Genomic DNA, 22,565 nt, shown 5'->3' with positions numbered 1-22,565 from the left:
AGGGCAGGGGACTAAGTTGGTTCAGGTGAGTGAGAACAGGGCAGGGAGCTGAAGATCATGGGGAGAAGTGAGCAGGTGTAGGGGATACTTTGGAGGTGGGGCTAATAGGAACTGGGGACAGGGAAAAGAACAAACTCAGACAATCGAGGTGAACAAGGGACCCCAGAAAGCATCGGTATGGGGTAGCAGGAGGGTCTGGGGTCCAGGAGACCAGGGTTGGATTGCCTTCTAAGCCACTTGGCCACCGTGCAACCTTTAGAAATGTAGCCCATCCTCCAGATCTTTATTAATTATTGAGGAGAGTAATAAAAGTCGTATATGGGGGCGCCTGGGTGGCTCAGTCGGTTAAGCACCCTACTTTTGATTTCGGCTCAGGTCATGATCTCAGGGTTGGGGTTTTGAGCTGGAGCCCCTCCTCAGGCTCTGTGTCCGCACTGCTTAGGATTCTCTCTCCCTCTCCCACTCATGGTCACTCTCTCAAAATAAATAAACTTAAAAATGGTGGCTGCTTAAGAAAAAATAACAAGAGAAAGGCCTTGAGCCACGTGGGACCGAGGGCCCAGAGGTGGGCAGATAGCTGGCACCAGGGGGCAGCCGCGAGCCCCTGGGCAGCAGGACAGAGCTCAGGTCTTTGCAGTTCTGTGGGTCCAAAGAGGCTGGACTAGACTGTGGGCGCCTCAGGGGCTTGGGCCTGGGGACAAAGGCCATGTGACTTAAGAGGTGGGCGGAGTGGCCAAGGGAGCGTGGACAAACCATCGTAGCCTCTTGGAGTGTAGGGATGAGAACCTAATAAGGGCCATTTGTTCAAAAGAAACCTGAGCTGTCCGCACGGTAGAATTCTGGCAGACACGGGCCACAGACGGAAGGCTTCCTGCCCTCCCTCCTTCCCCAGGGAGGCTCGCCCCAGCTCAGAGAACCCATCCCAGGGCGGTCAAAGCTGGGGTGCCCCTTACCAGCCTCCCACTCACTGCACAAACACTCCAGGCCCGGGCTCTGTACAATAGGCACTTTATTAGTGGTTGGAATGCAGTTAACACGCAAGAGTGTGCAGACAGAACGAGAGGGCTGAGGGATGGCGGGCAGACAGACACAGGAGACTGGGACCCCAGGCTGGGATCTCTCCCTCTTGCAGACCCTGGAACGGGTGAAGTCAGGAGCCTGGGGACCTGGCAAAGGGGGAACCGGGAGACCAGGTCCACCAAGCTCAACAAATTTGGCAAAAGGATCCTCAGAGGCGAGGTGATGGGGCAGAGGAGGCCCAGTTTGCTCCTGGCATCTGCCCACACCCACCCCTTCCTCTGAAATCGCCCCTTGGGTGGGTTCCGCTTCTCTCTCTCTTACAAAGAGAGCTGTTGTCAGTAACTGGCAGGAGAAGGGGGGAAATTGGGCCCAACTCCTCCAGCCAGCAGGTTCCCATTAAACAGCCATTAGCGGCCTCTCCCTCCCGCTCTGCTCCCCGCTGCCCTCCCGCAGCAGCCTCGCTCCCTCTGCTTCCCTAACACCCCTGCTGTGGCCTCCCACGGGGAGGGGACAACAGAAGGCACTCCTCAGCTGGCCCCAGCTCAGCCGTCGAGACAGACAGGGAAAAGCTAACAGACCCTTTAATGCATGTCCAGGTTAAAAAAAAAAATAATAAAGAAATGCATGTGGGCAGCCTATGAGTCAGCCGTTCAGCCGTGGAGAAGGGGCTTGGTCCTGGCTGGAGCAGACATGAGAGAATGAGCGGGGGGAGGGGGGCCTCACGTCGGCCACCGCTACCGCAGACACAGACGCTGCCCTGCTGGAAGAGAAGGACAGGAGACAAGGCGGCCCGCAGAGTTCAGGCCCCACTGCACCTCAGACATCGAGAGGCCTCCACGGACTTCTCCCCATCCAGGCCAGCGAGAGCCACGGTGACTGGTGCGGTCTTGGGGCGCCGCCAGGAAAACCCCAAAGGCCCCCTCGTTTCAGGGAGGAGGTTCCCTGAATCCTCCAGGTCCCTGGAATCCAGTGCTAACTGGACAGGTGGGGGCGGGGCAGGGGGGCGGCAGTGATAGGACTTCGCGTTGAGCCCAGTGGGCCCAGGGTTCTGGCCCAGCTGCCGAGCACCCAGTGTGAGATTTCTGGAGAGGTGTGTGGGTCGTGGGGGAGCGGGGCCTTTAGGATTCCGCCAGCTTCTTGTTGGTCTTGTTCAAGAGCCTCTTGAGGTTGGGGGACATGAAGTAAGGCCTCTCGGCGGAGCCGTCATTCCTCTCCAGGTCCTCCACTGCGGAGAGAGGCCCCAGAGACCACGGCGTGAGGCGTGCCCACGGACAGGGACCTCCAGGGATGGGGGGCAGGGGGGTGGACAAGGGCCACAGAGAAGCCTCAGAGGGTTAGGAAGCAAGACACACGGGGACAGGAGAGGGGCGAGCTATGGAAGGCTCGCGGACGGGACACACACGCGCTCCCCACGCTCCGGGGCAGGGGCGGTCCCACATGCACCCCCAGTCTATAGGGAGGAAAGGAGGGGGCCTGCGTGGCCCCCACGCCTCCCTCCTTCTCTACTCCTCGGCTTCTGCCCGCTTCCCCTCCTCCGCACTCCCCTTCAAAAGGATGTCTCTCAGCTCGGGCGACATGAAGTAGGGTCGCTCCTGAGAGCCGTCATTTCTTTCCAGGTCCTCACCTGGGCTCCCCCCAGGAACCGGCAGGGGGAAAATGGGGTGGTCAGGAAGGGAGGGAAAGAGGGAGGCGGGGAAGAACAGGGAAGCCAGCAGGCATGGAGTAGAGGAAGAGAAGAGAAAAAACAAAACAAAACAAAACAAAAACACAGATGGAGAGACCAAAGTTAGTAGCAGCCATAGATCACCCCCCGACAAAGCTAGAAACTCCAAAGCGGGGGGCCCAGGGGCAGAGCGTTCTAGCTGCGGCCTGCCTGGACCAGGGCACAACGGGATGGAGCAGCTCCGAGCGCAGGGAGGAAGCCAAGAAGGCATGCCAGGCCCTCAACTGCGGGATGGCCAGTCCAGTCCCCGGGGAAGCTGGGGGCACCTGGCCGTTGAATGCATTAGACCCATCAGAAGATGTTATGCCCAGAGGGGAGAAGGCAGTCAGGGCCTGGCAAGGGTTGGGGTGACGGGGTCACTCACAGAAGCAGAGGAACAATGTGTCCACACACATGCCGTAGACACTGAAGAAGCCATGGGCAATCAGGTAGGAGCCGACGATCACCGTCTAGGCAAGGGGAGCCGAGATGTTTCCACCCTAGCTCCAGGGCAACTCCCACCCACCTCACCCTCGCAGCCTGGGATCATGTCATTTCCCTGCTGGTAAGTCCTCCTTAGAGTAACAGCCAAAGTACCACCATTCGCTCCTTCCTCTCTTCAACCCTAGGGCCTTTGCACATGCTGCTGTTCTTTTAAGTTATCTTTCTGCTTTCAGCTCATATGTGGAGTCCTCAGATACAGCCTCCTCTATGAAGCTGCTTCTGACAGCTAGACCCTGTTTTATGCTCTCTCCTAGCACTCCATGCCCCTCCTCTGTGGCCTGTGTCTGGCCGCAACTTTATGCATGTTTGGGGCACTACAGCCCTAACGCCATCATCCCCACTAGACTGTATCTGTTCCGCTTGCTGCTACACCCCCAGCAATTTGGAGACTCACGGGGCCTTGGCAGGTATCTGATAAACATTTATGGATTGAATCAAGTGAACCATGGAGGGATTCAATACCTTGCTCAAAGTTACCCCTCTTAGAATGAGCAAATAGAGAACTCGGATAAAATTCCAGGTCACTGGGTTCCAAGGCCTGCACTGCCTTGCCTCGATCTTACCTCCATGACCCCATCACCTCCCTGCCCCTATCTCCACCTCCTCCCCCTCGCACACCGGTTTCTTCATTTCCTGGCATAGTTCCAGCTCACGGCTTCTGAACTTACTCCCTCTGCCTGGACGTGGCCTGTATCTCCTTCTGATCTTAGATCTGACATCACTGCCGCAGTGAGCGGTGCCCAAATCCTCCCGCACAGGCTCTAACGGTCCCCTGTAAGCCGCCCCCGTGGCACGAATCAGTGGGGAATCACGCATCCACCCATGTCCTTACTGATCGGTGCCTATTTGCCTCTGAACCGTAGGGCCCTCTGGAGGGAAGCCCTTCCTCCCGCTGTGCCTGGTACCTAGTAGGTACTTACTACATGTCTGTGGACTGAATAAGCAATCAATCCCCACCTCTACCCTCCATCCACATCTGTCCAGTTAGAAGAGACCGGGAGGACCCCAGCGCCTCCTTCTCCCTGGGCCCCCACCCGTCCCCAAAGGTCCGTACCAGTATAGGGACCCAGTAATAATTGAGGGGCGGGGCCGTGTCCTGCACAATCCGTATACGGTGGGTGAAGAAAAAGAAGGCCAGGATCCCTAGAGAGAGGGAGGAACCGACATGGTTGAGGGTGCTGACTGAAGGAAGCGGCCCCTCCCCGCAAGAAGACCTCAGACACCAGGGCGGGCGTCACAAAAGAAGATGTGGTGCCCAACAGCCCTTCACAAGACACCCCAACCACAGCCCCCCAGCAGGCTGACCAGCAGCACTCACCCACGCTCCCCACGATCAGAAGTTTGCCCAACAGGAAAAGGAAGTCAGTAACTTTGTCTAAGACGGCCACCCTGCAGGGGACAGGGAGGACCAGGAATAACTGGGGGCTCAGGGGCTGGGGGAGGAGGGAGGCAGCCAGAGGACGGTGCTTTCTCTGACCTGATGATGTTTCTCATGAGCAGGAAGAAGGCATTCCTGGCAGAGGTGCAGAAGTTGGTGCCGTAGATGGCAATCTGGAAGGAGGGGGAGGAGGAGGGGTCAGGCCCATGGGCTGAGACCAAGGTCTGCTCTCACCCAGCAGGAGCTGGGGGTTGGTTCGGGGTCCCAGGCCCATTTACCATGATGTATGCATTTCTGTTGAGGAACCGGATGAACTTCTCCAGGCACCAGAAGCAGCATTTGAGACAGGTCATAAGGAACTTAGCAAACCTGTTCTCTGCAGCTAAGAGAGAAGAGAGGGCGGTGAGGTGAGGGGAGACCCCCGGTAGGGACAACTACCCTCATTACATGCACACAATCCAGGATTTTCTGGAGCCCACCTTCTCAAAGAAACAGGAGAGGAAACTTGATCCAGGACCCTCAAAGTCCTGCCCCTCACCCAAGTAAGAACGAGGGGGCCCAGGACGCTCAGCTCTGACAGGTCCGACCCCTACGAGGGGCCCAATCTTGAAGCCTTTCAACCCAGCCTCCACGACAGGAACCAATCACAACCCACACTACGGCCCCGGCCCCACCTCCCAAGCAGCAGCCAATCCTTGCTACTTCCTTGGCCCCACCCCAAAGAATAACCAATCCAAGCTCCACTGAGGCAAAAAAAAAAAAAAAAAAAAAAAAAAAGGAAACATGCCTTAGCCCCGCCCTTCTCTTCTCCCCACGAATGAATCCTAGTCTCTTCAGGAATCCATGGTGGCCCAGGCCTCCGGGTTCGGCACCCCCCCTACCAGGGATAAGGGATCCCCCCTACCCAGGGATAAGAACTCTACCCAATATGCTCCCCTCAGCCATTCTTCCACCTCAGGAACTAATCAAACTCCCCATCTCCACTGCACCCACCCCAAGCAGAAACCAATCACAGTCCCAGTGCCTTAACCCCGCCCCCCACAAACCAGTCCCGCCCCCCCAAGCCAAAGCTAGCCACTGGTGGGCCGCACCTTTGAGGCGCTGATCCAAGTACTCCAGCATCACTCGGATGATCTGCACGATGGCCAGAATGAGGGAGCCAAAGGCCAGGGAGCCTGTGTGGTACCTGAGGGCCAAGGGGGTGGTCAGTGGCCAGGCCAAGGCTCCTCCTCCAGCCCATCTCGCCCTCAGCCCCAGACCACCCAGAGTCCCACCTGAGCGCCCGCCCCAGACCACCCAGAGTCCCACCTGAGCGCCCGGCCGAAGGCGGAGAAGAGCGGGAAGGCAGGCAGGTCGTCTGGCTTGTGCAGGGCCCAGTAGTAGGAGGCGAAGGCCCCAGCCAGCGTGACCTGGCCCAGGGCCAGCACGAAGTTGGCCAGCCAGAAGAACATGAAGGCATTGAAGATCTGCAGGCCCAGCAGGGCCCGGTGGTAGCCCGACTCGCCACCATAGAAGGCAAACTGGCAGTGGGCATCAGGGCACAGGCGAGATTCATTGGAGGAGGCGAAGGTCTGTGGGGATGGATGCGGGGGCTGGGTCACAACATCAGGGTCAGGGGTTCAGAGTGGGTTCTGGGCATCGGGTCTGGGTCAGGTGCTCATGGAGTGGGACAGGAGTCGTGGGAATCAGGGTTAAGTCAAGGGATTGGGAGTTCTGCATAGGGGCTTTCTAACAGGGGTTCTAGAAGCAAGATGGGATTGTTGATTCCACAAGTGTCAGTGAGGCAGGATAAGCTATCTTGGGGATCAGGGTGGGGTCATGCATCAGTTGAGAGGTCACGTGGCCAGGGCAAGAGTGGCAGAGGTCAGTATGAGGACCACAAGGGTCAGCACAGGGGCTTATGAAAGGCAAGGAAGGGGTTCTAGAAACAAGAACCGGCTATCATTGGAGTAAGGGAGGGGTGCGGGGCAGGAAATGAGGTCAAGGGGAGAAAGGCGGGTGTGGCCCAGCATTCAGGGTGCGGTGGGGGCTGCCCAGTTGGAGCTCTTCCCCTCCACTCTCCACACATCGCATACAGCAGACACTGAATGCTTGCTGAATGGCCCCCAAGCGGGTTTCTGACCGTCTGTGGGCTGCTGGGGAAAGAGCCGACCCCCACCTCAGGATTGCAGGTCTTCCCAGCAAATTGGCAGGTGCCGTCATCAAAGATCTTATAGACAGCTTCATTGGAGGTGGACAGGAAGCTGGAGGTCCATTAAGGAACCTGATGTTTGGGATCAGGGATCCCAGAAAGGATCCATTCCCCCACCCCACCCCGGCAACCAGGTTCTGGCCCTGCTCCCACACAGCAGGTCACTGCCAGACACTTTTGGCCCTCAGCCACCGCCCCGGGGTCGGGAATCCAGATCTGACGGTGGATACACAGCAGTGCTGGCCCAGTAGGCGATGCAAAGACATAGCAGGAGGAAGGTGACCAGTGGGTACAGCAGAGAGCACATCACGTATCCCACGGCCCTGGGGAGGAGGAGACATAGGCATCAGGGCCCCAGCAGCCCTGAGACCACCCCAGCCCAGCCCCGGGCACCCTGGCACCCACCTGCTGGCTTCTTTGATGAGTGCGATGGCGATGAGAATTCTCTTCCGCAGGAAGATGAGCAGCAAGATGATAATGGCCTCAAGGATGCTCAGAATGATCACTGCGGGAGGCAGAGGGTGGCCGAGGCTGCCAGGTACCTGTCCCCGCTCCCTCTCAGGCCTCACGGGGGTGGGGGGGGCAGGATGGGGGGACTAGGACTCACTGAAGGCCATCCAGGTCTGCCGCAAGTGCAGGTACACACGGAAGTCTGTCTGGAAGCCCAGGTCCACCAGGGAGATGTCAGAGCCGGCCTCTCCACGGAGTCGCATGTACTCCATGTAGCAGTGAAATATTCCTGCACAGGGGACCGACCTCAGCCCACGGAATGCTCCCCCGACTTTGCAGAGCAGGGGGAAGCATCTCCATGTAGCAGAAGCAAACACTAAACCTGACAGGGGCTGCCGACACCCGTTCCTGCCTCAGAGCCTTTGCACTTGCTTTTCTTACTGCCTGGTGTTGGGTTCCTCACACCCTCCTGTCTCTTTGCAAATGGTCCCTTCTAGGGGCACCTGGGTGTGTCAGTCGGGTAAGCGTCCGACTTCAGCTCAGGTCATGATCTCATGGTGTGTGGGTTCAAGCCCTGCATTGGGCTCTGTGCTGACGGTTCAGAGTCTGAAGCCTGCTTTGGATTCTGTGTCTCCCTCTTTCTGCCCCTCCTCTGCTCGCTCTCTCTCAAAAAATGAATAAATGTTAAAAAAAAAAAAAAAAAAGGAAATTTTCCTTTGAAAAAATCGCCTCCTATGTCAGCACCCAGCTAGAAACCACTGATTAATGTGAATATTCTAATATCTGCATTCTCCCACTGGACTCCTCATCAGGCATCTTTCCCCTGGAGTGTTTGTCTAAATAATCAAAATAAGAACTACTGGATTTTGAGCATTACCTCTGGGAAATCTCCACAGCCCTCCCCACATCTCATCTGCACACTTTTTCTCACGAAGCCTCCTAACTAGTAAATACTAATTATCCCCTACTTTATAGAGGAAGAAATTAAGGCACAAGGAGTTTGAGTCACTTGCCCACGGTCACAGAGGAGGGTACTGGCACAGCCAGCATTTAATGGCCAGCTGTCTGGTGCTAGAGCACATCTTTAACCACGGTCTTTTTTTTTTTTTTTAAGAAATTTTTAATGTTTATTTAATTTTTGAGAGTGGGAGAGAGACCATGAGTAGAGGAGGGGCAGAGAGAGCCTCTGAGCTGTCAGTACAGAGCCCGATCCATGCGGGGCTTGAACTCACCACCTGTGAGATCATGACCTGGGATAAAGTCAGATGCTTAACTGACTGAGCCACCCAGGTGCCCTAACCGCGGTCTTAAGCAGTCTGCTTGAGAATGCTTTTTGATGTAGATAAAATATAGCTCCGGGCCCCCGCCTGGAAGGCTATGATTTAACTCCTTCCCCAAAGATAAACATGGAAGTTGTCTTCAAGCACCTACTCCCATAAACAACACTGAGATGAACATCTTCGCAGACACAGCAAGAGGAAGAATGCAGGGTGTCTGATGGCTTAGGGCAAGATTCTTGCTGGCCACAGTCGAGTCAAAGGGCCCTGGCATTTGCAGACTGTAGGGTGGGGGGGGGCGGGCAGGGAAGGGGAGACGCACCGTAGCCAAGCACCAGAATCACCATGATGATCATCACCCAGACCATAATGCCTGCCAGGAAGCGGAGCAGGACGATGAACAGGAGGCTCATCACCATGGCGATGACCAGGCCTCTGGGGATAAAATGGGGGCATGAGCACGGCGATCGCCTGCCCAGAACACGCAGACAGGAAGGGCCACCTTCCCTCCCAACTTACATGACAATCCAGTACCAGGAGACGGTGTAGTCTTCAAAGATCCGCATGGCCAGCTGCCGTGCCTCCAGAACCCCGTTGGCCTTCCTGGGGAAGGGCACGCGGGGCTGGGGTCAGACCCCCTCCCAGATCGGGCCAGCCCCAGGGGATTGCCCTGTCCCGCCCAGGAAAAGGGGACACTGATGTGGTGGGCGGTGATCCTCACTTGGCGCCCTCCACCAGCTCTGTGATGTTTTTTCGAGAGCCGTGCCCGTCCTCATAGGTCGTCTCGTTGCCCACCATGAGGACCCCCTTGTGGGCATGGATGGCTGGGAAGCATCGCCGGGCCACTGCATGGAGCAGGGGACCAGTCAGGCTGGGCCCCTGACACCCCCGGCCCGGCCAGCCCACCCAAGCTTAGGGAACCCCACTCACGGGGCTTGCTGGGGATGAGGACAGCGGGACAGTCGCCATTCCGAAGCACTTCAGCCACACCCTGACAAGAAAGGGAGCGGAGGTTAATGCCCCAGGCCAGTACCCTACCCCTACCCCCCGCCTCCGCGCTCCTACCTGGGCTGCCCTCACCTTGTTGTTCTGGAAGCCAGGCACACAGAACTGCTTGTAGTATTCAAAGTCCTGGGATCTGTGAGCGTTCAGGTAGGTGAGGTAACGGTCGGGGCATTTCTCCACGCAGATCTTGGGGGGCAGGAGGCAGGGGTTGGGTGGGATCAAGGCAGACACCCGAACCCCACTCAGGACAGAGGCCCCACTTCCCATTCCCCAGGAAAAAGAAAGGGCTGAGAGAGAGTAGCTGTCACTCTAGGGAGAAGAGGACCTGGTGACAGAAAGCAGAGATGGCAGAGAAGGTAGGGAGAGGCCAAATTACCTGGGGGGTGGGGCACTGGAATTCCAGCAGGACCAGGGGGCTGGCACACTTCACAATGTTGAAATAAAACAGGTAGGGTTTGTTCCTGGGGTTGGGGAAGGGAGAAGGAAGCTGTCAAGATTTCTCAACCTCCCTATATAAAATACCTCATGAAAACAATAACCGTAGCAGCAGCCACCCCATGCCAGGTGCTGTTCTAAGCTCTGCCTATTGGCTCATCTAACCATCACAATAGCTGGTTATCACCCCCATTTCAGAGCTGAGGAAAATGAGGCCCAGAGAGGTTGAGACACTTGCCCTAGGTCACACAGCCAGGCAGTGGCACAGCCTGGATTGACCTCGCTTTTTGCTCATCGGTTCATCGTCATGTGACACCAGATCTTGGACTGTCTCCTCTCTGTCCCTCGCCTAAAATGTGAGCGACCAGGCAACAAGACTCACTGTCTCCTCTGGTGCTGTGTCCTCAAGGCCTAGAATAGCAGCTGGGGACAGTGGGAGCTTTATAAATACTTGTTGACTAAACTAAGGGATGGGTGGAGGGCAGGGGAAGCCTAGAAGCCTCACCCCAGTGCTCATGAAGCCATTCTACCCAGGCCTCCCCAGTCCCACCAGGCCCCAAGGAGCCAGACTCACGCATTTTTTGTGCCCTTCTGGCCGCAGAACTCGCCTCGACTATCAGTGGGGTAGATCACCTTTCGAGGGTCCCCGTGGGTCCAGGCTGTGGAGGGATCCAGGGACCCTGAGGTACTGCCATTCCTGAGCACCATCGCCATCCCTGCCCTAGAGGCTGTGGCTTCCCCTCCCACCTCGGAACCCCAACCCCGTGCCCTCCTCCACTCACCTATGATGCCTACAGCCACATAGCCCACAATGGCCAAAAGGAGGAACACACAGCAAATGACGTCTGTGCAGCCCCTGGGGAACAAAGAACAGCATCTGGGCGGGAACCCTGGGGCCCTGCGGATCACGGCCCCTATCCTGCCCGGACCCCATCTGCGCATCCATGTGTGAATGTGGTGTGAATGCTGTACCAAACAACGTGTACATTTCACCCTTTTTTTTTTTTAAAGCAACCCCTAGGCCCAGCGCCAGGCTCGAACTCACATCCTAAGATCAGGAGTCCCATGCTCTCCGCAGCCAGCCAGGCACCCTTACACGTGGACACCTAATGCTACACTCTTCTCGAAGCAGTCTGCCACAGCGGTCAGCCCTCTTCTGACTGAGCGTGCCCATGTCCCCACATCCTTAAGAGCAATTGGTAGTGATTTTTTTGTGTGAATTTACACTATTTTGGGGCCTCTGGGTGGCTCAGTTGGTTAAGTGTCTGACTTTGGCTCAGGTCATGATCTCATGGCTCAGGAGTCCCAGCCCAGAGTCAGGCTCTGAGCCTGCTTGAGACATGTCTCTGTCTCTCTCTGCCCCTCCCCTACTCACGTTCCATTTCTCTGTCTCTCCCTCAAATATAAAAAAATAAAATAAAAATAAAGATCAATAAACATAACTTTTAACATTTATACTATTTTTATTATCATAAGACTAAATAACACGGTAAAAATTAAAACCATATAGGAATGCATGCAATAAAAAAAATGACGCACCCGGCACCTTTCCCTATAAGTAAACTTTCTTACTAATGATTTCTTTTCTATTTTGTTTGTTTGTTTACTTGTTTATTTTTCTTAAATAATCTTTACACCCATGTGGGGCTGGAACTCAGGACCCTGAGATCACAAATCCGCTAGCTCTTCCCACTGAGTCAGCCAGGCGCCCCTCTCCTGGGTCTTTTGGATTATTTATTGGATACAATGTTCAAAAACATTTTTTGTTGCTGTTAACTCAGGTGTGATTATGATACACCCACTGTTCTGCCACTTGCTTTTTTTCACTTAGTATCTTGCCAGTGATCCATGTCACCGCTTACAATGGCTTTTACATGTTTTAACAGTTGTGGACGGTAGAACGCAGAGATCCGCTGTTACTTATCAAACGAGTTCCAGTTCCCAAAGATGCACATTCAGATTGTTGGTCTTGTTTTAAAAAAGGCAGCTACAGCATACCTCTTTGTCCAGGTGTACAAGGTTGGTGGAGAATTTTTCCCCCTAGAATTTTACTTTGGAACAAAGAGCTGCACATTTAAATACTCCTATTTCCAAATTTCCCCCCAAAACACTTGGGCGGGTTGGATTCAGAGCACCAGTAAGTGTCAATCATTTTCATCTCTGCTAATCTATGGTGGCGAAATTCTATTTGGTTATTGTTTTATCCATTCCTTTACCTTTCAGTGAGTTTGAGCACTTCACTGAACTTCACTCTCTCCGGTATTTCTGGTTCTAGAAATTATCTCTTCCAATCTTTTGCCTGAGTTCAAATATGCATTTGTAAAGACTCTGCATATTAAGGAAATTAGTGGTTTAATTGTCAAGTTGCAAGGATCTATCACCCGTTCCTTGGAGAGCAGATGGGGGCGAGGGGAGTAAAGAAAGCGGGGTGCACGCAATACTAGCAGACCCCTCCCCTCCCAGGAACTCAGAGCCCTTACCTGTGATAAATGGGTCCTTTGAAGGTAGGGTCGTACTTCTGCGGTGTTCCTGAAAATCAGGGAGATTGAGCAGGGTGACAGAGAAGGGGATGGGAGACCATCCTCCCCCAGAAGCCCCTAGGGGCACCTCTGGCCCAGGGAAGAGTAGCTTCCAGAGAGCCGTAGGGCTTTTTCTGCCTCACCCTACTTCCAGGCGGCCCCGCCCGAGCCCCCAGGGGACGCAGGTCAAGGAAGGGGGAGCAGTCGCCCATCAAGAACAGCCCGACTTATCCCCTGGCAGCCACCCACTGGGGAGGGCGCTGGACTGGGAGGCTGGGAGCCAGGTAGGGACGGGGGGGGGGGATGGGGGGTCCAAGGTGGGGTCTGGAGAAGATTCCGGCAGGAGTGCTGGGGAGGGGGCTATGAAAACGGGCTCTTCAGGTCAGGGGGCCTGGAGGGACCTCGGAGAGGCAGCTTCCGGAGGGCGAACAGGGCGAGGGGTGCAGGCACGCGACGATGAGGCGCTACAGGCAGAGATCGACAACTCTGCTCCCCACTTACTCCCCGCGGCTCCTCCCGCTGCCCCCCTACAAGCGGCCGGGCCCGGGGACGCGAGGGGGGTGCTGCCTACCGTGCTTCCCGTAGTAATGCGGCCGCTCGCCCCCCATCCCCGCGGGCGCCCAGCCCCAGCGGCCGCCCGCCTGCTCCGAGCCCCCTCGGTGCTGGGTCCGGACGCGCGGGCGTCCCGAAGGAGGGACCAAAGGACCAACAGGCGGCGGCTCCTCCCAGCCAGGAGCCAGGCGGGGCGGCCCAAACCGGTCAGACCGGCCCCAGCCGAGCAGTCGAGCAGTCGCCTCGGGACGGACTGGCCGACGGACTGAGGGAGGGAGGGAGGGGGGGACAGGGCCGGGCGGGGCGGCAGCTGCTCCCGCCACTCACCCGCCACCCCCGATTTAGCCCTGCCCGCCCTCCTGCCCAGCCCCCACCCGGGGAACTCAGGCTTCACCCAGCGGCCTCGGCGCGCCCCCCACGTCCCGACCCCGCGCGGCCGGAACACCTCTCAACCCAGGAAGGGCGCCTGATACTGCCCCATTCTCCAGGTATGGAAACTGAGGCGTTGGGAGGTTACTCGAGATAGGCGCCGCAAAGCAGGCAGATGGCTGCACCCGAACTCCCAAATATAGAGTATTCGAGCTGAAAATTCTCAAACCGGTTTTTATTTTGGTCTGCATAAAAAAAAAAAAAATGAAATGCCAACAGTTAAACGTTTGGGAGACTCCATATAAAAATCCACATCGCCGGTCTTCTGAAGACTGGCAAAATGGGACGGGGAGCCCAGATGCCACATCCCTGCCTGGCACTGCCCTTTGTGGCCCCCACGGCTGTCCACCTGAGCTGCCTTCCCAGCACACTTCCCGATTGCAAAGCCAGAAGCCTGAAGCCATCGTTGGGTAGAACAATTATTTATTGAGCGCCTACTGGGTACAGGCCCAGCGCTGGGTGCCAAATACATACAATAGCAAACAAGAGCCCAATCTTGTGGGTCTGTTCTTGGGGAGCTCACATTCTCCCTAGATTCAGATGCTCCTTCTGCCCCGTCCAAGACGGAGGGCAAGTTCCGCCAGTGTCTTGCCTGCCCTGAGCACCCTCAACTGTGAAATGGGGCTAAAAGTAGAAAAATCAAAACTGGTCAAAGACCAATCACAGGATACCAGGAGGTATACAGTTGGCATGGACGTGCTATAGTTAGTGTAAGGGTGTTTAATGTGGGAGTCTACACGAGGTACGGAGGGACCACCAGTATACGGGGGCATGCAGAGTGGCGTTACACAGTTGGTGTGGAAGCATACAGCCAACAAAGAGGTATACAGTTGCCATGGGGGTGTTTAATCAATGTGGGGTACACAGCAGGGCTGGGGGTATACAGCAGGTGCAAGGTATAGTCAGCAAAGGGTTGTATAGCCAGTGCAGGGTACACAACCAGCATGGGGTACAGGCAGCTGGCTATATTATACACCCCCAGACCAACTGTATACTCCCTCAATCATGTCCCTGCTCTCTCTGAACCCCGCCCCCCCAAGAGCTCTCTTTGAGGCCAGCTGTACACTTAACAGCATCGCAGATCATATGTTTGGTGCTGTGGATGAGCAGGAACACACATCCAGTGGAAGGCATTCAGTCAGCAACAGGGTTATGTAGTGTGGTCATATACAGTTGGTGCTCAATAATTGTAGCTGCCACCTCAGAGCCAAGCATTCCCTCGCAGGGCTCTGGCCACTAATTCAGCTTGTCGCTAGAGGAATGGACCTTCCCCCAGGGGCCTCCAGCTGTGGAAGCCCCACCTGACCCCTGGCCCACAGGCTTTAGCAAACGGGAGAGGTTCAAGGCTCCAAGCCATGGCCTTGGGTGACCAGGCCTCCCAAAGAAATGCTGTGGTTCCTGTGGCCCCTGCCAACCCCAAGGCTGGCTAGTCCCACCCACCCAGTCCGACCAGTGGACAAAAAAAGGCTGTACTAGGTCCCTCGGGGACACTCCTGCAGCTCCACCCTGATCATTCCCAAAAGTCGGTCCCCTGAACTGCACGCCCCTGTGACACCTGTCTCCTGGGGATCTCATGAGTGTCTCACTCAGCACAGCCACATCCAAGCCCCCAAAGGTCCCCAACCTGCCCCGAGCTCACAAAAGGCAGCTTTGTCTTCCCAAGGGCTCAGGCCAGAAGCCTGGGACGCCCTCTTTACTTCACACAGCTCTGCCTTCAGAATCAATTCAGAATCCAACCACTTCTTACCCCCACCGTCCTCTCCCAGCTGCCCACCTTACCCTCACGCTCCTGTCCGTTCCCCCCATAGCAACCAGAGGCATCTGTGAACACCCGTGTCAGGGGATGTCTCTCTCTCTGTCCAGACCCTTCCATGGCTCCCGCCTCACTCTGGGGAAAACCCCAGCTCTTCCCCATCACCTCAAAGGCCCTGTACGCTTAGCCCTGCCCCCTCGTTCTCTTCTCATTGCCTGTTTCAGCCTCCCTGGCCTCACTTGCTATGCACAAACTCACCAGGCACGGTCTCACCTCAGGACCTTTGCACTGGCTGTTCCCTTTGCCTAGACATCTCTTCCTGGAGATGTCCATGTGGCTCCACTTCGCTCAGGCCTCTGCTCAGTCATCCGCCTTCTCAGAGAGGCTTTCTCTGACCATCGAATCCAAAACAGCATCCGTTTCCCCTCTGTCCCACCACCCTGTTTTATTTACTTATTTATTTTTATCACCACCTGGCGTGTCACACATTTACATATTGCTTGTTTATTGTCAGCCCCCTGGCCTGTCGGCCCAAACTAGCAGCTGGCACTCAGTTAGTGTTTGCTGAATGAACAACCACAGTTTACAAACCACGGACAGGCAGCTAAGACTGAAAGCAGAGCCGTAGCCTAGAGTTTTCCAGGTGCATGTATTTACTAAGTTAATTTGTGGGGGCGCCTGGATGGCTCAGTTTGTTGAGCGTTTAAGTTCAGCTCAGGTCATGATCCTGTGGTTCATGAGTTTGAGCCCCGTGTCAGGCTCGGTGCTGACCGCTTGGAGCCTGGAGCCTGCTGCGGATTCTGTGTCTCCCTCTCTCTCTGCCCCTCCCCTGCTCATGTTCTGTCTCTCTGTCTCTCAAAAATGAATAAACATTAAAACAGTTTTTAAGTTACTTTGTGAATTTGATACATGGGGAATTTAACACATGATACATGTGGAATTTTCAGTGGGCCCAGAAAGGATACATCAGCCCATGGCCTCAACGGCATCCAGAAGAAAAAACACTAACTCCACTCCCAACACGGAGCAAAAGAAATTCCACATGGATTAATCATGCACGATAGATAAAAACTCAAAACTACTGGGGCGTCTGGCTGGCTCAGTCCGAAGGGCGTGTGACTCTTGATCTCGAGGGTATGAATTCGAGCCCCATGATGGGTGCATAGGTTACTTAAATAAATAAAAGCTTTTAGAAAAGAAAAAGAAAACACCTTAAAACTCTTACAGGCATGAAGGGGAAAACACAGGAACATATTTCTACCCTCTGATGAGAGGTGAGACAGGTAAGCGTGGAGAAGGGATAAGGGGAGCACTGGAAGATTCTCCACGATAGCGGAACAGCAGCCAGACTGGCGGAGTGAACGGAACCACGAGAGAGCAGGTGGTGCGCACTGCGGAGTATCTTTCAGACTCGAATTCTGTCTTCATATACTGGAGGTCCTATCCTTAACCCATTTCGCAGTGGAGAAAACCAAGGCCCAGGGAGGGGAAGTGGCTTGCCCTGTCCCCTTCCAACAAGAAGAAGGTCCCTGTTGCAGGTCTCATGGGTGAGTGGGAGCCACTGAGAGTATCTGAGCAGGAGCATAACCTGGCCAGGCTTGGGGAGGGAAAGACACACAGAGAGGTTTCAGCTCTCAGAGAAATCGGTGGCTGTGGATGAGGCAGGAGGGCCGTGACCTTGCTGTGTGAACCTGAGTTATCCCTGTAAGAAGGAACTAAAGATTCATGGCAGCGCCTGGCCCTGGTGTGGCCTAGGGCCTGGCCTTGTCAGTTCTGGAGAAATACAGGAGGGGTGGGGCGCCTGGGGGCTCAGGTGGTTAAGCAGCAGACCGCAGCCCAGGTCATGATCTCACAGTTCGTGGGTTCAAGCTCCACGTCAGGCTCTGTGCTAACATCTCAGAGCCTGGAACCTGCTTCTGATTCTGTCTCCCTCTCTTCTGACCCTCCCCTGCTCACCCTCTGTATGTGTCTCTCTCTCAAAAATAAATAAACATTAAAAAAAAAAGAGAGAAATACAGGAGGGAACCTTGGAACAAGCTTGTGAGGGGTTCCATTAGCTCTCATTAACTTTAGCACGTGGGGGGGGCAAGTTGAATACTCCTGGATACTTTTTTTTTTAGTGTATTTATTTTGAGAGAGAGAGAGAGAGAGGCAGAGAGAGAAGGACCAGAGGATCTGAAGTGGGGCTCTGTGCGGACAGCAGAGAGTCCAACGCCGGGCTGGAACTCATGAACTGAGAGATCATGACCTGAGCCGAAGTCACACGCTTCACCCACTGAGACGCCCAGGCGCCCCCAAAGCTCCTGCATTCTGATAATTGAGCCTGATCCAAACCCTGCAGGATGAGAACTTGCTGAATCTTGCAACAATCCTGCAAGACAGGAACAGTGCAAATGCCCCAATGTCTCCACTTTACTGACCCCTTTACCACGTGCCGGCACTTTCCAACATGTCACATGCTTTCCCCTCAGCTCAGCCCTGCAGCAACTTCATGAGATTGATCGCATCATTACCTCCATTTGAAAGATGCAGAAACAGGCCCAGAGGGAAATACCGGCCCGGCAGTGAGCAGCAGAGCTGGGGGCTGCCCAGCTCATGAGTTAGCCCCTGTAGGAGCTTCCTGTGGCTGCTGTATCAAATTGCCACCGATTGGGTGGCTTATGACAGCAGAAATGCATTATCTTACGGTTCTAGAGGTCAGAGGCCCAAGCGCCTCTCCCTCGGCTACAATCAAGGCACTGGCCAGGCCGCATTCCTCCGGCTGGTTCTGTGGGAGAATCCGTTTCCTCACCTGTTCCGGTTTCAGCTAGAGGCTGCCAGCCCACCCACATTCCTTGGCCTGTGGCCCCTTCTCCATCCTCAAAGCTAGCACGCATGGGGCGCCTGGGTGGCTCAGTTGGTTAAGCCTCTGACTTCGGCTCAGGTCAGGTCTCACGTTCATGGGTTCAAGCCCCGCGTCGGACTCTGTGCTGACAGCTAGCTCAGAGCCTGGAGCCTGCTTCCGGTTCTGTGTCTCCTTCTCTCTCTGCCCCTCCCCCTCTCATGCTCTGTCTCTCTCTGTATCAAAAATAAATAAAACATAAAAAAAAAAAGCTAGCACGCCCACCCAGCCCATGTCCCCCACCACCCTCTCTGATTCCCTACTGCCTCCCTCTTCCCCTTATACGGGTCCTCCCTTGACCTTGGGCCCTGGAGAGATTATCCAGCATCATCTCTCCATCATAAGATCCTAAATTTAGGGGCGCCTGGGTGGCTCAGTCAGTTTAAGCATTGGACTTTGGCTTGGGTCATGATCTCGCGATTCCTGAGTTCGAGCCCCGCGTCGGGCTCGGTGCTGACAGCTCAGAGCCTGGAGCCTGCCTTGGATTCTGTGTCTCCCTCTCTCTCTCCCCCTCTCCTGGTCACACTCTGTCTATCTCTCTCTCAAACGTAAACATTAAAAAATGAAAAAAAAAAACCCTAAATTTAATCTCATCTGCAAATTCCCTTTTGGCCTGTAAGCTAACATAGTCACGGGTTCTCGGAATTAGGGTGTGGATATCTTTGGGGGGACCACGGTCCTGCCTATCACACGTGTGTAACCATCTAGGCCACCAGCTGACAAACTGTCGTGGGGATGGGGGTGGGGTGAGGGGGCGGGGCCAAAGGAATCACCCACTGCCTGTTTCACAGCATCTAGAACAAAAAATGGTCTTTTGCTTCTTTTTAATTTTTATTTCTTTTGAGAGGGGGGAGGGGCAGAGAGAGGCAGAGAGAGAATCCCAAGCAGGCTCCACGCTGCCAGCGCAGAGACCGAGTAGGGAGCTCGAACCCACAAACCGTGAGGTCGTGACAGCCAAAAGTTGGACACTCGATGGACTGAGCCACCCAGGCGCACCCCTCCCCCGCCCCGTCTTTACATTTTTAAATGGATGAAAAACATCAAAAGAGGAAGACTATTTTGTCATGTGAAAATTTCGTGAAGTTCAAATGTCAGTGGCTGTAAGTCAAGTTTTCTTGGGACACAGCTACGCTGGTTCCTTCTCATGTTGCTTATGGCTGCTTTCAGGCCACAGGCACAGAGTCGGTAGCAGAGATAGACTTTATGTGGCCCGCAGAGCAGAAAACACTTACTTTCTGGCCCTTTATAGAAAACGTTGGCCGACCCCTTGGTCTCTAGGCCATGAACCAGCAAGAGTGGAGCCGGATTCTGTGCTCACAAGATTCGTGTGTTCTCTTTGTAACAATCGGGAGGGGCACAAATGCCCACGCCAGGGCTGGGTGAACAGACAAGCCCCTTCCCTCTGCAGGCTGCATTTTCCTGTCTGGAGAATGCGATTCATAGTTGGGTTTGCTTCGTGGGGGTTGTCGGGATTCAACGCTCAAAAAGCGCTTAGCAAGGGTCTGGGGTTCAGCAAACCCAAACCAGGAGCATGGTCCCATTGGACAGAGAGGGTCAAATGAGGCCACTGGCTCAGACCGCACAGGTGGTGAGCGATAGAGCTACGGGAATCAAGCTGAGGCCCCTCTGGCTCCAACCCAGGCCTTTCCTGTGGCAGATACGGGGAGGGGAAGAACTAAAGATGTAGCCCTGGGGGGGGGGGGCAGCTCTGGAAAAACTGGGCCAATAGCCCAGGCTGGGTGGGGGAGGTGGCCCTCGGGTCCTGGCCTTGCTGGGCACAAAGGCCATCCCAGCCAGTGCAGTGGGTGTAGGAGATAAGGAAACCGATACAGGCCGCCCAGTCACAATGCCGGAGCCGGGACATCAAGTGCCACCCAGCCCCCGTGGCTTCCAGATAACCGGCCGGGTCCCCAAGGCCTGCAGCAGCCCAGGGCCTCACCCACACAGCGAGGCCGGCTCACCCCGCCTGCCCGGAAGTCTGTGCCTGCTGCCTGGCCCATGGGATCCCAGCCACCCAGCCGAGTCCCTTAGACAAAGAGTTTGGGAAGGAAAGAGTCTGAGTAGGAGGAAAGCTGAGAGTCACACAGTCCCGGTCACCGGGCCAAGAGCAAAAGACAGAGCACCTACTGTGTGCTGGGCGCCAAACCAGACATTTATTTCTAGAAGCTCATGTCTTCCTCACCAGGCTCTCAGTGTACAAGGCTCCAGACAGAAACCAAGGCACAGGGATGCTTCATGGCTTGCCCCAAATCACGCAGCCAGCTGGAGCTGGGATTTGAACTCGGCTCCTGACAACCGTGCCCTTGAACTCTATGCTCTGTGACTAACCCCCACTTAGCCCCCACCGATGGAGCATCTGCCATGGACCAAGCACTCGGCTACGTGCTGAACCCGCATTCGTTCCCCGAAACCCTGGAGGCGGTCCCAAGAAGGAGCCAGTACTGTCGTCAACCCCATTTGATGGACGGAGAAGTTGAAGTCCAGGTACAGGAAAGGCTCAGGGACACAAAAGGCGCGGGTGGCTCGGGGCTAGGAATAAGGCAGCTGGGCTGGCACAGAGGCGAAGCCGGGTTCCGGAACCTGGCCGAGAGTCAGAACTCGGTGGTTCGCTTTTCTGTAGCTGCGCTCATTTACTTAGCACCTCGGTACTAGGTGAGTCATGCCTCTGGTAAGTGCTGTCGCCTCTGTCCTGGTCCCCTGGCTTCTGCCACCACCCCTCACAGGGGCCCGAGGGTGCCTGTGGGCTGGCGGGTTCCCTCCCCTGCTCAGAATTCTCAATGGCTTCCACTGCTCTCCGAACGAAAGCCCAAGTCCTCTGCATGGCCCACAGGCCCCGTGCCCAGGCCGTGCCCGCTCTCCACGCCTCCCTCCTGCCTGACTCTGGTCACCTTAGGATGGTCTTAAAATGTTCGACTCCGCCTCCGGGCCCTACAGATTACTCCCCCTCCGCTTCTGGGCATTCTTTTTCTCCGGAGCCCTTCTCTGACATTCTAAGAAGTTCCCTTGCCTTATGCCTCATCTGTTTCCCTCTCTAGCGTGCGGCTCTGTCACGGCAGCGGCTGCCGGTCTCCAGGGTCTGGGACAGAACCTGGCACACGGTACCCACACAGCGGACCTTGTTGACGGTAAGCAGAAGAAGACTCACTCTCCCCTCTCCCCCTTGGCCCAGAGCCCGAACTTCCTCTCCCTGGTTTCCCTTTCCTCCTTCCAGACGGAGTCGAAGGACACACGCATAAGCCAACTTGTAGCTGTTTATCCCCCACACCCTGTTTTGTCACAAACCGTTCCCTCCTTTGCTGTTTCACACGCTAACGGAAGGTCCTTGTGTCCCATCAGAGAGGTTAGAGCTGCTTCCACGGTTTACAGGACCTCACCCTGGGAACAGGGCCAGTTTTCCTTAAACCGGCCGGAGGAGCCTTAAAAAATATCCTACAGGGGCGCCTGGGTGGCTCAGTCGATTAAGCGTGGGGCTTCAACTCAGGTCATGATCTCACGGTTCGTGGGTTCGAGCCCCGCGTTGGGCTCTGTGCTGACAGCTCAGAGCCTGGAGCCTGCTTCAGATTCTGTGTCTCCCTCTCTCTCTGCCCCTCCCCTGCTCCTGCTGTCTCTCTCTGTCCCTCAAAAATAAAATTTAAAAATTTTTTTAAATTTTTAAAAAATAGGCTAAGCTTGTGCAAAAGATTTCTTGGTCATGCTACCTGTGTGATGAGGGCAGTTGGCCGAGGGTATGTAAAGGGCTCTTTCACAAGAAAGCCTAAAATATTCTGTGTGGTGAGGGTTTATTTTTAATTTTTAGCCCCTCCCTCCCTGCCCCCATAGAGAGAATATATTTACTTTATTATAGAAGAGATTGAACTCCTATTTAAAAACAGGGGCGCCTGGGTGGCTCCGTCGGTTAAGTCTCCGACGTTGGCTCAGGTCATGATCTCGCAGTCCATGAGTTCAAGCCTTGAGTCGGGCTCTGTGCTGACAGCTCAGAGCCTGGAGCCTGCTTCGGATTCTGTGTCTCCCTTTCTCTCTATTCTTCCTCCACTCATGCTCTGTCTCTCAAAAATAAATAAACCTTGAAAAAAGGTTTTAAAATTCTATTTAAAAACAACTCTCCCTTTGGGGATTGACTGGGAAGGAACATAAAAAGAACTTTCTGGGGTAATGGGAAGGTCCTTACTGAAGATGTGCATATTTTCTTCTGTTAAACGGCACAGAGTTAAGATTTGAAGCTTTGTGTTTCGCATATTATCTCTGTCACGTATTCCTTTTCATTTTTTTATTTTGAGAGAGCAAGAGAGAGGGCAAATGAATGAACAAGGGAGGCGCAGAGAGAGAGAGGGAGAGACAGGATCCTGAACAGGCTCTGCGGGGTCAGCATGGAGCGGGAGCTGGAAATGGGCTTCGATCTCACAAACATCTTGCCCTGAGCTGAAATCAGGAGTCTGATGCCCAACTGTCTGGGCCACAGAGGCGCTCCT

General features: G+C 55.0%; 1 protein-coding gene across 2 annotated transcripts in view; it reads right to left on the bottom strand.

Annotated features, from left to right (window-relative positions):
• Positions 1 to 991: 991 nt before the first annotated feature.
• SLC44A2 (solute carrier family 44 member 2) overlaps positions 992 to 22,565 on the bottom strand; it is a 26,575-nt gene continuing 5,001 nt past the window's right edge. Inside the window, exons 2-22 of one of the 2 annotated variants that reach the window (XM_029916525.1) lie at positions 12,443 to 12,491; positions 10,745 to 10,818; positions 10,537 to 10,621; positions 9,904 to 9,988; positions 9,603 to 9,713; positions 9,453 to 9,513; positions 9,244 to 9,367; positions 9,042 to 9,125; positions 8,845 to 8,957; positions 7,403 to 7,534; positions 7,201 to 7,300; positions 7,026 to 7,118; positions 6,763 to 6,847; positions 5,913 to 6,175; positions 5,696 to 5,790; positions 4,883 to 4,986; positions 4,704 to 4,777; positions 4,545 to 4,615; positions 4,281 to 4,369; positions 3,108 to 3,192; positions 992 to 2,245 (exon numbers count right to left, since the gene is read on the bottom strand). In XM_029916525.1, coding sequence (XP_029772385.1) covers positions 2,139 to 2,245; positions 3,108 to 3,192; positions 4,281 to 4,369; positions 4,545 to 4,615; positions 4,704 to 4,777; positions 4,883 to 4,986; positions 5,696 to 5,790; positions 5,913 to 6,175; positions 6,763 to 6,847; positions 7,026 to 7,118; positions 7,201 to 7,300; positions 7,403 to 7,534; positions 8,845 to 8,957; positions 9,042 to 9,125; positions 9,244 to 9,367; positions 9,453 to 9,513; positions 9,603 to 9,713; positions 9,904 to 9,988; positions 10,537 to 10,621; positions 10,745 to 10,818; positions 12,443 to 12,491 — 2,084 coding nt within the window. In that variant the 3' untranslated portion in view covers positions 992 to 2,138. Of the gene's footprint in view, positions 2,645 to 3,107; positions 3,193 to 4,280; positions 4,370 to 4,544; positions 4,616 to 4,703; positions 4,778 to 4,882; positions 4,987 to 5,695; positions 5,791 to 5,912; positions 6,176 to 6,762; positions 6,848 to 7,025; positions 7,119 to 7,200; positions 7,301 to 7,402; positions 7,535 to 8,844; positions 8,958 to 9,041; positions 9,126 to 9,243; positions 9,368 to 9,452; positions 9,514 to 9,602; positions 9,714 to 9,903; positions 9,989 to 10,536; positions 10,622 to 10,744; positions 10,819 to 12,442; positions 12,492 to 22,565 lie in introns of both variants that reach the window. The other variant, XM_029916524.1, reaches the window with a different exon arrangement.

The sequence above is a fragment of the Suricata suricatta genome, chromosome 12 (genome assembly GCF_006229205.1).
Source record: "Suricata suricatta isolate VVHF042 chromosome 12, meerkat_22Aug2017_6uvM2_HiC, whole genome shotgun sequence".
Classification (NCBI taxonomy): Eukaryota; Metazoa; Chordata; class Mammalia; order Carnivora; family Herpestidae; genus Suricata; species Suricata suricatta.
The sequence above is the reverse complement of the archived record's forward strand: the minus strand, read 5'-3'. Positions and strand labels throughout refer to the sequence as shown.